This window comes from Macrobrachium nipponense, chromosome 27 (genome assembly GCF_015104395.2).
Source record: "Macrobrachium nipponense isolate FS-2020 chromosome 27, ASM1510439v2, whole genome shotgun sequence".
NCBI lineage: Eukaryota > Metazoa > Arthropoda > Malacostraca > Decapoda > Palaemonidae > Macrobrachium > Macrobrachium nipponense.
Window position 1 is genome coordinate 74,034,121 of NC_087216.1, and position 17,500 is coordinate 74,051,620.

General features: G+C 31.7%; 1 protein-coding gene across 1 annotated transcript in view; it reads left to right on the forward strand.

Annotated features, from left to right (window-relative positions):
* The window catches only part of LOC135200604 (uncharacterized), a 19,297-nt gene extending 2,735 nt beyond the window's left edge, over nucleotides 1-16,562 (forward strand). Inside the window, exons 3-4 of the mRNA XM_064229224.1 lie at nucleotides 14,162-14,299; nucleotides 15,142-16,562. Coding sequence (XP_064085294.1) covers nucleotides 14,162-14,299; nucleotides 15,142-15,338 — 335 coding nt within the window. The 3' untranslated portion in view covers nucleotides 15,339-16,562. The remainder of the gene's footprint in view (nucleotides 1-14,161; nucleotides 14,300-15,141) is intronic.
* Nucleotides 16,563-17,500: the final 938 nt, after the last annotated feature.

Below are 17,500 nucleotides of genomic sequence, written 5' to 3' on the forward strand. Positions count from 1 at the left end.
TTCGACACAATACAGAGATCTTATCTAAATTATACTCTGCTTTTATCAGCAAAGTGATTCACTAGAATTTCGATTTCATAAATTTGAATAAAACGTATCATCTAGTTGACTAAAAGTATACCGATTTTGATTTTTTTTTTTCAGAAATAGTATAGTTTTGCTTATGATTATCCTTTCCATCAAGGAAATTCAAAATTTTCAGCACCATTATGATATACAAAGTTTTAGACACGATAAAAGACTAACATTTCGTTATGATCAACACCTATTTCCTCTGACAGAATTTTAATCTCCAAATGCCTTCATATACTAAAAGCTTTATACGTTCATTTTGAAAGCGAGATTAATTTTTTCAGTTTTAATCAACATCGCTTCGTTTAATTGAACTACAGTTTTTATCAGTTTCATTGGATAGAAGAGCTCAGTGCACTGCAGTACTGATCACTGCTATGAATATTTGAATGAGAAATGTTCCCATTTATCATAATTATAATTCAAAATTACTCCTCCCCTTCCATGTCGCCCTTATGTAAAAAATAACTATACATTTTTTCAATTCCTTTAATGCAGTGGACTGCAAACGTGAATAAGCATTTTATTTATTTATACCAAAATCCTCCATCTAGTCTAATGACAATGAAGTCTTTTATGTTGCTCTGTTATCTTATTCATGATTCATTCCACGGTTTTTTTAGAATATATATAAATAATAACAACTTGATGTTTTCGATCTATTTTAGTTTGAAATAATATATGAAAAATTATAATTTGAGTTTTTTACCTTTTTAATTTTGAAAAAAAATATATGAATTATAATAATTTGGGTTTTTCTAGCTTTTTTTTTATTTTGAATTAAATATAGAGAATATATATGAATAATATGAATAATTATAAGTTAAATGTTCTATCTTTTCAATTTTAAAACAAACAAAACAGTATATGAATAATAATAATTATGTGGACTTTCCGATTTTTTATTTTGAATTAAATATAAAAAAATATATATGAATAATTATAATTTAAATTTTCTGTGTTTTCAGCTTGGATACAAATAAAACAGTGCATGAATAATAATAATTTGGATTTTTCTAGTTTTTTAAATTTTGAATTACATATAAATAATATATTAAAAATTATAATTTGAATTTTCTATCTTTTCAATTTTGAAAAATTAAAACAGTGCATGAATAATAATAATAATAATAATAATAATAATAATAATAATAATAATAATAATAATAATAATAATAATAATAATAATAATCTGGACTTTTTTTTATTTTGAAATATATACAAAAACATGAATAATTATAATGTGAATTTTTCGAGCCTTTAAATTTCGAAACCAATAAAACAGCACATGAATAGTAATAATTTTAATTTTTCTTTATTTTTTATTTTGAAAGGAATAACACCATTTCCGAATTTTAGATAGAGTAATAGTAATGAATTATCATAACTAATTAGTTATGAATACTTCAAACCTGATGATTATCGTAATCTTAAATCAAAATTATTTTTTGAAATGAGGAATATTATAAGCATGTGCTGAAACTTAATGTAATATACCTTATAAAAACTATCAACCAATTCCTATACCAAGATAGTTTTAAGGTTTTGGCTTTATGAGAAAAATCATATTTTTTCAAGAATAGTTCAATATATTCCATACTTATTTCACCCCCATGCTTATAGTTTTGCTCATTTATAAAAAAAAATTTTGTTTGGCTTGAGATTGTGATTATTGACAACTAATAATTTCTCTGAATTATCTTCAATTCAAAATGAAGCACATAGCAAAATTCTAATTATTATCGTTCGTATGTTATTTGTTTAAAAATAAAAAATATAATTATTCATATATATTTTTCTTTATTTAAAAAAAATATAAAAATCAAAATGATCAATATTCGTTTACGATTGTATTTGTTTCAGAATGAAAGAAAAGGATAATTTAATAATATAATTATTCATATATGTTTGCCATTCAGAATAAAAAAAATTAAAAAAATTACAATTATTTTTATTTATACAGTTTTATTTGTTTTAAAATTAAAAAGGCAGAAAAGTTCAAGTTATAATTATTCATATTTTCTATTTATTAAAAAAGACCTATTATTATCATTATTATTGCAATTTTTTTTTTCCCTATCATAGTCAACCTTTTCGACTGGGTGGTTTTTATAGTGTGGGGTTCCGGGTTGAATCCTGCCTCCTAAGGAGTCCATCACTTTCTCAGTGTGTGCTGTTTATTATTATTATTATTATTATTATTATTATTATTATTATTATTATTATTATTATTATTTTATTATATTGGAGTGGATGAGGCTTGCCCATGCAATGAATGATGACTAAGGGAACCGAACACAGAAATGGCTTCACTCCAATTTAGGCTAGAGGGATGAAATAAAAATATATATATATATTTTTGTTTTAGTTTTTGAAATATGGGCGAAAGGGAAGGGGAAGGGAAATTCTGAATCATACTTTTGATAAAAGTTATTCTTTTGATAAAAGTGAATATATCACGAAACATTAGGCGACTACTTTTAGCACGAAAATGCTGTTAAATAAATGTGATCAATATTGGTGAGGACTGAATTTATACTCAATGTGATGTGAGAGAAATATTGGCAGCCTATTTTTTGCTAATAATAATAATAATAATAATAATAATAATAATAATAATAATAATAATAATAATAATAATAATAATAATAATAATAATAAATAATAAATAATAATAATAATAATAAATAATAAATAATAATAATAATAATAATAATAATAATAATAAGTAATAATAATAATAATAATAATAATAATAATAATAATAATGGAGAAACAAATCCTCAATTATGCAGATGTGCAAAATCTTTCTATAGGGATTTATCTTTAAATATATATAAGAGCATTTTTAATAATAATAATAATAATGATGATGATAATAATAATAATAATAATAATAATAATAATAATAATAATAATATAATAATAATAAAATGCAATTTTACACTTGTATAGACGAATGTGTTTTCATTTTAACCAAGGCATGATTCGACCTCCAGCTTACTCGGGACGCGTGCAAGATGTTCACCTCACGCATAAGTTGCAAACATTCTAGTCCTAACTTTTAACATAAATTAAAACGTGCTAAAAATCTATGGTCAAATAGAGCCGTATTTCACCAACGAAAAAATTAAATAAGTACGTTATATTTCATTGAAAATTATTTTTCTGTACTGTTTAACGTGCACATTATTTATATTTTAAATTTTCATTCTAATAAATAAATCATAAATATCCTGACCTAAAATTCCTGTATCTTTGACGCAACGTGAAACACCTTTTCAGACAGAAAACGAAAATACCAAAGAAATCCACCTCTTTGAAGCTTTGAACAACTCGCCCTGTGATCTGCCAGGTCAGCACTTTACCCTCTACAGCGCAGAACACAAAAGTTGAACCAGGTATGTTCCAGCATAAACGTTGGAAACATAGCTGGCTACAGTACCCATATTTATTTCTTTAACCACTCCCTGCCCCTGCAGCAATGTGGTGAGGTATGTGTACTTTAACCATAGATATGGGTACATTGGGCCGGATATGAATCCAGGTATATGCCGTAGCATATCATGTTCCAATCTTCTTATTACATGCGTGGCTGACTTTTGTTGGACTGGCAAAATCACAGACGAGCGGTTTCAAATTCCCAAAGGGTGATTTCGTCTTCACCATCTATTCACAGGCGAGACCGTCCGCCTGCGATACAATAATGGAAATAAACCGTCATGCCACAGTTTCAGCTCTTATGACGACGAAAAGCCAGCATGATGAACCGTGCCCTCTGACAGCGACAAATTCAAGAGGTCAGCACAGAGAGGCAATAATACTATACGTGCCACTAAATCAGGCTCGCTTTTAAGCTCTACCGGCGCGGCAGGAAAACGCGCGCCGATAAATCAGGAATAAATCAGCAACGCGTTTTATGAAGCTTCGACAATAACGTCCCATTGATGCAATTAGCCCAAATCGACATCGATTTGCAAGCACAAAGAAATTTTACGTCGACTGCCACCGAGATTGTGAACAATTAGGGGACTGATTGTCTCCGATTTGCAGAATCTGTCACGATTTTGGAGACGTATTAAATCTAATGGCACTCTGCGCGTAAATGAGAGTAGACAACGGAATAAGATTTCATTTGGTTTAATGGCACTGCTGCAGAAGCCCTGGACAGCAATCAATCCGCAAGACAGATTCATTAATCCACCTCTCACTCACTCAGTCAGTCTCATTGCCCGTTCCAACAAACCCCCCAACCTACCCCCACCCTAACCCCCCTTTTACTACAGTCGCAAGTTTTCTTTCCTTCAATTAGAATTCTCTGGTATTGAAGCATCACTAAACCGCCAACTTTATCATCAGAAAGATAATAACGGAGGATGTGATGAAGCTGGAAGTTCAAGAGTTCAGGCGAAGATGAAATGCATTAATACCCTCATACAATTCAACTTGTATTTTCACATTTCAATTACATTTTTAATAACATTTTTATATTATCATTTATTTGTTAATTCATGTTTTTCTAGTAACTAATCTCCTCTATCCGTACCTCCCATTTCGACCTTCTATCACTTATTCGAATGAACGCCATAATATTCTTTGGAAGCTTCAATTTCAAGTCAATGGCCCCTTTGGTGGGCTTGTTCCATATGAATAGGGTTCGTCTTTTGAGCAATAATAACCAATAACTATATCTTCCTGCGATGAGTTGATATTCCCACAAGCAACACTACAATTTATCTAATGATTACGTTGGCAGATACATTTCCATGAACATTTATAACAGAAAGAGATTTACATATGCAAAAATGAGAGACGATTGCAGAACATAATCATCTTTAACATCGCCCTATTTGATGTTTTGAATAAAAGCAATGACTATATATTCCCCGCGGTAGGTGATTGAGAAGTGGCATTTAAACTGATCCAATTCAAATAAGATTCTAAATGGGTTCAGACTACATTTGAAATTCATTAATGCTTAGGTCAGGTCAGAAAATAAAGGGTAAAAATTAACAAGGAAAGAGACAGAATAATACATAATAACAAATTTAATTCACACACGCAAACACATATATATGTATGTATGCATATATATGTATATATATGTATATATATATATATATATATATATATATATGAATACATATATACTTACACATATATGTATATATATATATATATATATATATATATATATATATATATATATATATATATATATATGTATATATATATATACACATATGTGTCTGCTATGTTTATTTGAATTATAGATTCGATAAGTTTTTTAAAACAAGCACATTGCAGGAAACAACTCATCTTTGTCTTCCTTGGACGCAATTTCAAATTCTTCATTACTTCGATACACCCTCCCCTCTTCCTCAACCCTCACACGCCCCCCCCCCCCCACCCCCCCCCCCTCCACCCCCAATAATCCGACTGTTTCTGGCGTACCTAATTTCAAAGCCTCCATCTCCGATGCAAACACATTTCAGATTATCAAATTTGTTCTCCGCTCGACGGACACTTAAAAAAAAAGAAAAAATTAGATTCAAACCATCCATCACCGAATCATTTCAGTCCCTGAGATGGTTTCTATAAAGATGAAATGACAGCGTAACGCCAGGTCATTTCCTCAATAAATCATTGAATTTGGTCTCGGGGCAAATCGAGGTTTTTACGGCTGCCTGTAAAAAAAAAAGGGGGGGGGGATGATTAATGATGATTTCCTCTTGATAAAAAAATGTCAATTTGTCATAATTATTACGACGCGTTGATCACTCAAATTATCTGGAAGATATATATATATATATATATATATATATATATATATATATATATATATAGTATATTATATATATATATATATATATATAATACATACATACATCATACATATATATCTATATATATATATATATATATATATATATATATATATGTATGTATGTAACACATACATACTCACCATATATATATATATATAGATATAATATATAGATATATAATATATATGTATATATATATTAATATGTATGTATGTATATATATGTATGTATCTGGTATATATATTAGGATATGATATATATCTATATATAAATAAATAGATATATCATATTAGAGAGATTATATAGAGATAGTATATATGTATTGTAATAGATATATATATATATAGATATATATATATTAGATATATATAGATGTCGGATATAAGCGATATAGATATTATATAATAAAGATATAGAACATATCTATAGATAATATATATATATAATATATATATAAATATAGAGATATATATATATAATAATTATATTAGATATATATATATAATCTATAGATATACACATATATATATATATATATATATATATATATATATATATATATATATATATATGTATGTATGGACAACATACATACAACATATATATTATATATATATATATAATATATATATATATATATATATATAATATATGTATGTATGTATATATAGTAGTATATGTGTATATATATATATATATATATATTATAAAAAATATATAAATATAATATTTAAAAGATATATATATTTTTATATATATATTATTATATATATATATATATTATATATATATATGTATGTCTATATATATATATAATATATAATTAAATATATATAATATATCTATATAATATATATATATATATATATATATATATATATCTCTATATCTTATATATAAATATATATATCTATATATATTATTCTATATATCTATATTATATATATATTATATAGCTATATATATCATATATATATATATATATATATATATCTATATATATATATATATATATATATATCTTATACTATATATATAAAGATATATCTATATATATATATATTTCATATATATCTATATATATATATACTATATCTATATATCATACACATTAGTACAGTGGACAGTAGTACATTGGTAGATACCGCGAGAATCAAAGCTAAAGATGACGTCTGCAAAAAAAAGAGGCAAAATAGCCACATATCCTTCAGTCTCATACGAAAGCCATAATTCACTCCGTAATATTTTCCCGCAGAAAAAAATGAAAAAAAAAAAGCTGAAATATACACTCATCAAGTTATTTATTAAGTTCCCGTAATTAAGTCTGTCAATTCACCTGACAGATTAAATGTGGTGGAATCTCAACGTTGATTACGGTTAATTAAGGTCTGAAACGAACCTGTGGCCGATACACAGCTGGTGGCTTCTGATATTTCGTGAAGGAAAAAACATCAATAATATCGAAAGGAAAAAAATATTTCCTAAGGGAAAAAACAAACAATGATATTGCGAAAGGAAAAACATAAAAACAAATATCTTTCGTGTAAAGGAAAAAAACAAAGAATGATATTTCGAAAGGAAAAACTAAAAACAAATATCTTTTGGAAGATAAAAAACACAAACAATGATATTTCGAAAGGAAAAACACAAAACCAAATATCTTTCGTACGGGAAAAAACACAAACAATGATATTTCGTAATAGGAAAACATATAAACAATGATAGTTCTCAGGGAAAAACATGATATTTCGTCAGGAAAAATATAAACAATGATATTTCGAAAGGAAAAAACACAAACAATGATAATTCGTCAGAGAGAAACATAAACATTGATATTTCGAAACGACAAACACACAATGATATTTCTAAACGACAAACAAACAATCTTATTTCGAAAAGGAAAAAGATAAACAATATTTCGTCTAAAAAACATAAACAATTCAAGTTTGCAAGGATAAAAACATAAACAACTATATTTCCTCAGGAATAAACATAAACTATCATATTTCGAAATGAAAAACATATACGATGATATTTAGTTATGAAAAAACAAAGAATTATATATCGAAAGTAAACAACATAAACAATGATATTTCGCCAGGAAAAAACATAAATAATGATATTTCGAAAGGAAAAAGATAAACAATCAAATTTCGTAAGAAAATAAAAGATATTTCCTCAGGGGGAAAAACATAAACAATGATATTTCGAAAGGAAAAAGATAAACAATCAAATTTCGTAAGAAAATAAAAGATATTTCCTCAGGGGAAAAAACATAAACAATGATATTTGGAAGGGAAAAACATAGAAAAAATATATATCGTAATGGGAAAAATAAACAATGATATTTCGCAATAAATAACAATAAAAAAATGAAATTTCGTAGGGGAAAAAGGATAAACATATATTTTACGCAAGGAACAAAAACTTTCTTTCATAAAGAATAAAACACAATGATATTTCTTAACAGGAAAAAACATAAACAACGCTAAAACCACAAGAGAACGTATATCAAATGATGCTAACCCAACTTTAAGAACGTAATTTTACAAACTATTCCTTTATTTTTATTGCTTTTACACTAATTGCTATGTTATCTTTTAAGCGACCCTCGCCTGCCCACTGCCACTTAAATATGCAAGCACACTTGACTTTCTCGATCCCATAATTGTCAAGATAATAAAACAAGACCTTACATATACATAGTCACTCGCGCTGAGCGATGCCATAATATATTAGGGGGATTACAGCAACGGCGCCGCGCATTGGCCCATGAGGGTACAACAAATTAATGCTCATGATGGCTGTTCCATCTGGACTGGGCATCTCGCTTATGGGTGATGTATGCGTATGGACACACACACGCACGCATATATATATATATATATATATATATATATATATATATATATATATATATATATATATATATATATATATATATATATACCTACATACATATACATATATCACACACAACCACAGCTGAAAAGTAAGAGACGATGTATTAGGTCCTGACCGGTTTCGACTTTATTTGAGAGAGAGAGAGAGAGAGAGAGAGAGAGAGAGAGAGAGAGAGAGAGAGAGACAAGCAGATCGTGACCGTTGCCCAAATATTATGCGGAGAGATTCGGACAAATACACAAAGAGAAAGCGATATGAAAGGTCCTTTTAAGAGACTGTCTTCCTTCCTTCCTTTCTTCCTTCCTTCCCCTTCCTCCTTCGATTATTTAATTGCTGTCTTGTTCTCTCGCTCTCTCTCTCTCTCTCTCTTTTTTTCCCCCTCTTTCTTTATTTGGTCACCGAACATAATATCCGGTTCCTTTGTTGCGGTCTCCTGTTCTTTCCGCTAGCATGCATTCTCTTCATTTTCATTTTCATTATTATTATTATTGTTGTTATTTATATGGGAGAAACAATCCACAATTAATGTAAGTTTAATAATATTGTTAGAAATAAAAATGGAAATAAGATTCATATTACTGTGGGTGGTTATTATTATTATTATTATTATTATTATTATTATTATTATTGTTGTTGTTGTTGTTGTTGTTGTTGTTGTTGTTGTTGTTGTTGTTGTTGTTGTTGTTGGAGAAACAATCAACAATCAATGTAACTTTAATAATATTTTTAGTATGAAGAATGGAAATGAGACTAACGCTACTGTGAGTGTATATTATTATTATAATTTTTTTTTTTTTTTGCTCTATCACAGTCCTCCAATTCGACTGGGTGGTATTTATAGTGTTGAGTTCCGGGTTGCATCCTGCCTCCTTAGAAGTCCATCACTTTTCTTACTATGTGCGCCGTTTCTAGGATCACACTCTTCTGCATGAGTCCTGGAGCTACTTCAGCCTCTAGTTTTTCCAGATTCCTTTTTAGGGATCTTGGGATCGTGCCTAGTGTTCCTATGATTATGGGTACAATTTCCACTGGCATATCCCATATCCTTCTTATTTCTATTTTCAGATCTTGATACTTATCCATTTTTTCCCTTTCTTTCTCTTCAACTCTGGTGTCCCATGGTATTGCGACATCAATGAGTGATACTTTCTTCTTGACTTTGTCAATCAACGTCACGTCTGGTCTATTTGCACGTATCACCCTATCTTTGCCTGATCGTTTTCTATCACTCTCTCAGGTTGGTGCTCGTACCACTTATTACTGCAAGGTAGCTGATGTTTCTTGCACAGGCTCCAGTGGAGGCTTTTGCCACTGAATCATGCCTCTTTTTGTACTGGTTCTGTGCAAGTGCCGGGCATTCGCTTGCTATGTGGTTTATGGTTTCATTTTTCTTATTGCACTTCCTACATATGGGAGAGATGTTATTTCCGTCTATCGTTCTTTGAACATATCTAGTTCTTAGGGCCTGATCTTGTGCCGCTGTTATCATTCCTTCAGTTTCCTTGTTTAGCTCTCCCCTCTGTAGCCATTGCCATGTGTCATCGCTGGCTAGTTCTTTAGTCTGTCTCATGTATTGTCCGTGCATTGGTTTGTTGTGCCAGTCCTCTGTTCTGTCTGTTATTCTCCTGTCTGTATATTTCTGGGCCTTCATCTACTTTTATTTATCCTTCTTCCCATGCACTCTTTAGCCCCTCGTCTTCACTGGTTTTCAGATATTGCCCCAGTGCTCTGTTCTCGATGTTGACACAGTCCTCTATACTTATTAGTCCTCTCCCTCCTTCCTTTCGTGTTATGTATAGTCTGTCCGTATTTGCTCTTGGGTGTAGTGCTTTGTGTATTGTCATATGTTTCCTGGTTTTCTGATCTATGCTGCAGAGTTCTGCCTTCGTCCATTCCACTATTCCTGCACTGTATCTGATTACTGGCACTGCCCATGTGTTTATGGCTTTTATATTTCCGGCGTTGAGTTTTGACTTGGGTATCGCCTTGAGTCTCTGCATATATTCTCTCCGGATCGTGTCCATCTCTTGGTGTTTTATATCCCCTCCTTCCATTATTCCCAGGTATTTGTATCCTGTCTCATCTATGTGTTTGATGTTGCTCCCATCTGGTAGCTTTATCCCTTCAGTTCTCGTTACTTTGCCTTTTTGTATGTTGACTAAGGCGCATTTTTCTATTCCAAACTCCATCCTGATGTCCCCAGATACAATCCTTACAGTCTGGGTTAGGGTATCTATTTCCTTGATGCTCTTACCATACAGCTTGATGTCGTCCATGAACATCAGATGGTTGATTCTGCTGCCTCTTTTCTTGAGTTGGTACCCGGCATCCATCTTCTGTAGTACTTTTGTCATGGGAATTATGGCTACTACGAAGAGTAGTGGGGACAGTGAGTCGCCCTGGAATCCCTCTCCTGATATTAACCTCTGCTAGTCTTATTCCAGAGCTTGTAAGTATTGTATTCCAGTTGCGCATTGTATTTTTGCTGATGGTGTTTTCCTCTGCCCCATATATTTTCAGGCATTCTATTAGCCATGTGTGTGGTATCATGTCGAAGGCTTTCTTATAGTCTATCCATGTCATGCTTAGGTTGGTTTTCCTTCTCCTACTGCTCTTCATTACCATTTTGTCTATCAGGAGCTGGTCTTTTGTGCCCCTACATTTCCTTCTGCAACCTTTCTATTGGTGGGGGATGGTGTTTGTCTCCTCTAGGTAATTGTATAGCCTTTCACTGATGATACCTGTTTGTAACTTACACATTATTGGTAGGCAGGTGATAGGCCTGTAGTTACTGGCTATATTTCCCTTACTCTTGTCTTTTTGGGTGCATGGTGATTTGAGATACAATGCTGGAGTTGTTCTGCTATTCGTGGGTGTAGGGCCTTGAAGTTTTTGAGCCAGTATCCATGGACTTCATCGGGACCTGGGGCTTTCCAGTTTGGCATTTTCTTTAGTTGGTGTCTGAGTGTGTCTGTCGTGAACTCTGTGAATCTTTGTTTTATTCTCCCTGTTTCTTCTTCCTTGACTTCCTGGAGCCATGTTGCATGTTTGTTGTGTGATACCGGATTGCTCCATATGTTTTCCCAGAGTCTCTTACTTGGTTCGGCTTCAGGAATTTCTGGGTGGTTGTCTTCCCCTCTTAGTTGGTCTTTTCTGGTTGGTTCTGGTTGGTTCCGAATAGTTTGTTCTGTTGGTATCCCTTATTCCTGTTCATGTACCGTTGGATCTTATGTGCTTTGGCCTTAAGCTTCTGTTTTACATCTTCTATTGTGTTGTTTAGTCCCCTCTCTTGTACTTTGTATTTCTCGTTGAGTTCCTCCCTTGTTTTCTTGCTTCTTAGCCTTTTTACTGCCATCTCTTTCAGTTTACTTAAGTCAGATCTCATCACCATGATTTGCTTTTCCAGGCGCCTTTTCCAAGGAGATTGCTGTTTTGGTTTCTGTTGGGTTGGTTCTGCTACTAATCTTGCTCCTGCATATGCCAAGTTATTTGTTTCTGTGATACTGGTGGTGTGTATTATGCCCATTATTTCATTGACCTCACTTGTTTTCTCCCTTAATTTCTCGGTGTTGTAGGCTTTCATGGAGGGGATCTTTGTTCTCTCTGTATCTGGCTCCATCCATTGTCTAATCTTTTCTACCCATTCCGTCCTCTCTGTTACTTCGTCGGTGTTTCTTTGTGTGTCGTTGTTTGATACCTCATCATCCCTGTCGTCTTCTGTGGCATCGTCTCTCAGATTGTCTTCGTGTAATTCGTTGTCGTGCGACATTTCCCTTTCCAGTTCTTCTCTTTCTGTTGGGGAGAGCCAATTCTTTTTCTTTATGTTCCTTACTTGGTCTGCCAGCCTCTGCTCTGTTTGGGGGGTGTTATTCCTCTTATTCCAGATGTTGACCTACATTCTTCTATATCCTCTCTCCGTCGGGTTGCTTCTGATGTTGCATCTCCATATCTCCTTATTTTCTTCTCTTGTCCATTACTTCCTTTGGTTTGCTTCTGTAGCTCCAATCTCAGGCTGTTGGTTACTGTTGTTGTGGTGGTCAGTTGCTGGATGACGACCTCCAAGTACCTGACCGTCTTCCCCTTCAATTGGGTTGAATACCTGGTTGCCGGACGAAGCTCCTCCATTTACGTCGTTGTCGTTTATTCCTTCATTTCTTAACATCATTGCTGAGTTTTGCTATTTAACCCATAGCTGGACCCTACTCCATCAGGGATAGGTACTCATTTACAGCTGAGTAGACAGGAAATTATGGTAAAGATCCTTTCCCAAGGAATCAACCCCGAGGAGAGCGGTCACCCATCCAACGACTGACCAGCCCCAATGTTGCTTAACCTCAGTCGTTTGAAACGAACCTAACCCACCTGTGCCATGGCGCCACATATTATTATTATTATTATTATTATTATTATTATTATTATTATTATTACTGAATAGCCCACAATGAACTTGAAATAAAGGTAAGAAGTAACAAGAAAAAAAGTGTAATTAATAAAGAAAAAGAATTCTCATGCGTACGCGCGTAAATGTATCAAAATATTTCCAGGGAAACTCTAAACTAAACTAAACTGTCTTACTTTAAACACCAACACTATAATTACACCTCTAAGTGCGTGCTTATTAAACTAGAAAAAAATACTATTTCACTGTAGCAAAAAGAAACTATATACCATTTTCTAAAACTATTTTCTGCGTATGTATGTATGGGTAAGAAGAGTGTGTGTGTGTGTGTGTACCTCGTCTTGGATAATTACTGTAAAAAACGGTTTCTGTAAAACAGAGAACAAAAATCTAAAATAATTTCAGATATTTTTAATTTTTTTGAAAGTGCGTATATACGCTCTTGTTTTCGTACGTAGTTTTCCGTGTATATATATATATATATATATATATATATATATATATATATATATATATATTATATATTATATATATGTGTGTGTGTGTGTGTGTGTGTGTATGTGTGTGTATATATATATATATATATATATATATATATATATATATATATATATATATATATATATATTATATATATTCAACACAGTTCACCACTAACTATGCTAGAATCGTTAGAATGATTTGACGCTCAAATCGTAAGATCACTTTAATTAAGATTTTTCCTTCACAGGATGAAGGATTGAAGCATCATTCGTGATTCCTATAAATGTTTCAAAGGCTCAGTAGAATCTTTAGAATCATGATCGGAACAAAACCGATGGATTCCTAAAACTCACTCATTATTAAAAATCAGTTGTAATAAAAGGTCTTTTGTGATTCCTTATTCATAATCATTTCAAGGACCATTAGAATCTTCAGAATCGAAACGATTCTTACAGATCATTCAATGTCCCCACAGGCTGGTGGAGTAAACGATCATCAACGCTTCCTAACACCTCGACTTCGACCAATGACTTCGTCGCAAATTCTCCTCTGGACGACCAGCCGATTGAAGATCTCAATGCGCAAATATTCCTGAACAATTATTGGAAAGAAGGTGAGTGTGGCCATTCTCTACCTTGAGACCTGTTATGGGAACAAAGGGTATTCCTCTCATTCTTGACCCTGACCTGTTTCGTTTAAGTTTTAAAAAGCATTTCACACTCACCTATTTTGAGGAGAGGAAAAAAAAAAAAGATTCCCAAGTCTTCTTTTTGTTTTGTTTGTAAGGTGTTTTTACGTTGCATGGAACCAGTGGTTATTGAGCAACGGGACCAACGGCTTGACGTGACTTCCGAACCACGTTGAGAGTGAACTTCCACCGAGGTGGCAGGCCAAGACCATACCGATCACGCCACTGTGGCGCTCTCCCCTAAGCCTTCTGGAACTTATTTTAGGCAATAGGTCCCATTCTCTACCTTGAGACTTGTTCTGTCAGAGAATGTTTTACGCATTCCATCCTAAACTGTGAACTGTTATAGGAACAAAAGGGAATTCCTCCCAGTTCTTGAATCTGAACGGTTTTGTGAAAGTTTTTCAAATAATTTCACCCTGACCTGGAAAAAAGTATGATTTCCAAACCTTTCTGGCCCTATTTAAGCCAATAGCCATCTTATTCAACAAGACATTATTATTATTATTATTATTATTATTATTATTATTATTATTATTATTATTATTATTATTATTATTATTATTATTGAAAAGGAGAATCGAGCAAGTTCTCGAAAGCTCTCGTTTGTATATATATCTTTAACATATATTAACTTTTAAACAATTGTGGAATTCTTCACCATTATTATTATTATTATTATTATTATTATTATTATTATTATTATTATTATTATTATTATTATTATTATTATTATATTATTACTTATTAACAACATCCATTTCCAGTTTCAGGAGACCTCACTGGAGTGGACAGAGACTTCCATCCAGATGTCCTGGAGCTGCTCTTCTCTCCTTGTTCATCTCCCTACTCTGCCAACTACCAGGCTCAGCCTCCGCTCTCTTATTACGTTGCTCTTAGAAAAGCTCTGCAGACCGTTACCAGAAGGAAAAGGGACACCCTGGCCAAGTTTTTGAGGGACTAGTACTCCAATGAGCCATTCCTTGAAGATCTGAGACGATGGGGATACAATCCACAATGAAGTAAAATCCTCTTGTAGTTTAAAATATATATTCTTGTACAGGATTAAAGCTTTCGACCATCAACTGTGGTCTTGTTCACTAAACTACAAGAGGATTTTACTTCATTGTGGATTGTATCCCCATTTATTTAGAGGTACGACATAGTACCTGGCTTCTGCATCTGAGACGATCTTACCGAGCGATTTCTCCGAGATGATACATAGCATGCGTTTTTTCAAGTCTTCCTGACAAAGTAGAGGGAATTTATTTTAGAGTTGATTTAAAGATCGGCTGACGTACTGGAAGAGGAATGACAGGTCATCTTGCAATGGCTTTTGAAGATATCAATTCAAAGGATCGTCCAACTAAAGCTACTTAGAGCTTATAACGTCCTTTCCAGAAGGAGAAAATATAATTTTACCAATTTTTCAAGATCTTCAGAACTTTAAAAGTCCTATCTAGAAGGTCTAATGATCTTAAAAGCTTTTGAAGGCATGTTCAGAAGGATTAGAGATTTTCTAACTATGGTTGCAGGATTTTCAGAATCTCAAGTGCTTTTGAAGGCCTATTGAGAAGAATTAAAAGGTATTCTTACCGAACTTTTATGATCAGAGGACCTTTTTAAGGCATTTCTCGAAGCAACTACGCCATTCTACTAGGTTTTCTATACCTGCAGAGCTCCTGAATTCCTTTCTAAATGATAAAATGCATCATACAATTCCCCAAAGGTATATGGATGGAACACAACATCAGTGAAATACAGAGATTCAATCATTTCCCTCACTTGTTAATTCAACAAGAAAAGAAATGGTCCTCCTCTGACAGGATAATAAGGGTTTCTGTATTCTCTCTCCAAACCACCATAAATACCAGATAAATGTTTTCATATAACGGAAATATTTAACTCGGGAATGAGGCTGCACAACAGATATTACAAGATTACTCCAACTGCACACACTATAAGGCAGCCATCATGTTAATATTTCTGAAAACTAAAACACTAACCTCATTGAGTTTTTTCTCTATTGAGCATAAGGATCTACAAACTCTTTCAAACTGTCGATCAAAAATATCTTCGAATTAAATCATGAATTCCTTTTTAATTAACCTGAAGTTAAATATTCATTAGATATTCTTTTTACTACTTTAAATGAGTGAGTATTTAAATATAGTATCAAAATTTACAATCGTTTTTCTAATTCCCCTTTTTCATGACTTTAATCATTCACTGTTATTTGGCTTAATTCATATTTTCAAATGTATAAAGATTATGTAATATAATGCGTGCATATTTCTCCTACTTCTATCTTAGTTGAAGGCTTCATGATCGTGTTATGGTCACCTACTGATCAGTGATGCGTCCTTAATGAAAGTTACCAGGGCACGATAATGGAATCTTCAGACCAGATGTTCTTTTGTTTCATCCAATAATAATAATAATAATAATAATAATAATAATAATAATAATAATAATTTAATGTAATTAGTTATTTTTGTTATCATTATTATTATTATTATTATTATTATTATTATTATTATTATTATTATTATTATTATTATTATTATTATTATTATTATTATTATTATTATCAAATGAGGCTCACCATTTATACAAAATTATATAATATCTTTATTAACATTATATTTTTGTTTGCATCAACTTTGATCTTCAGTATACGATCTACAGAACCATCTAAAATGCAGCCGACACATCATCCGTTTTAATGCCATTTCCATTTCAAATCATTACTTACCAACACTGATTTATGACACATTCTTATTATTCCTGTCGTATTAAATCAATGCTGTTAAATTGACTAAAATTATTTTTTATTTTTCTTTATCTACATGAAAACGCAGTCTGATAACTCACTGCATCTTTCATCATAATTATATTATGACGCAAAGTATATATATATATATATATATATATATATATATATATATATATATATATATATATATATATATAAATATAGTCGTTCAGTGGAGAAATTATATACGAATCTTCAGAGGGTGTCCATGATACGAGTTGTAAAAGGATGAAGTTTATCATAATGAAACGTTTCGCACATGAAAAATCTGTGCATCATCAGTCTGCAAAGAGCAACAAGACAAATAAATA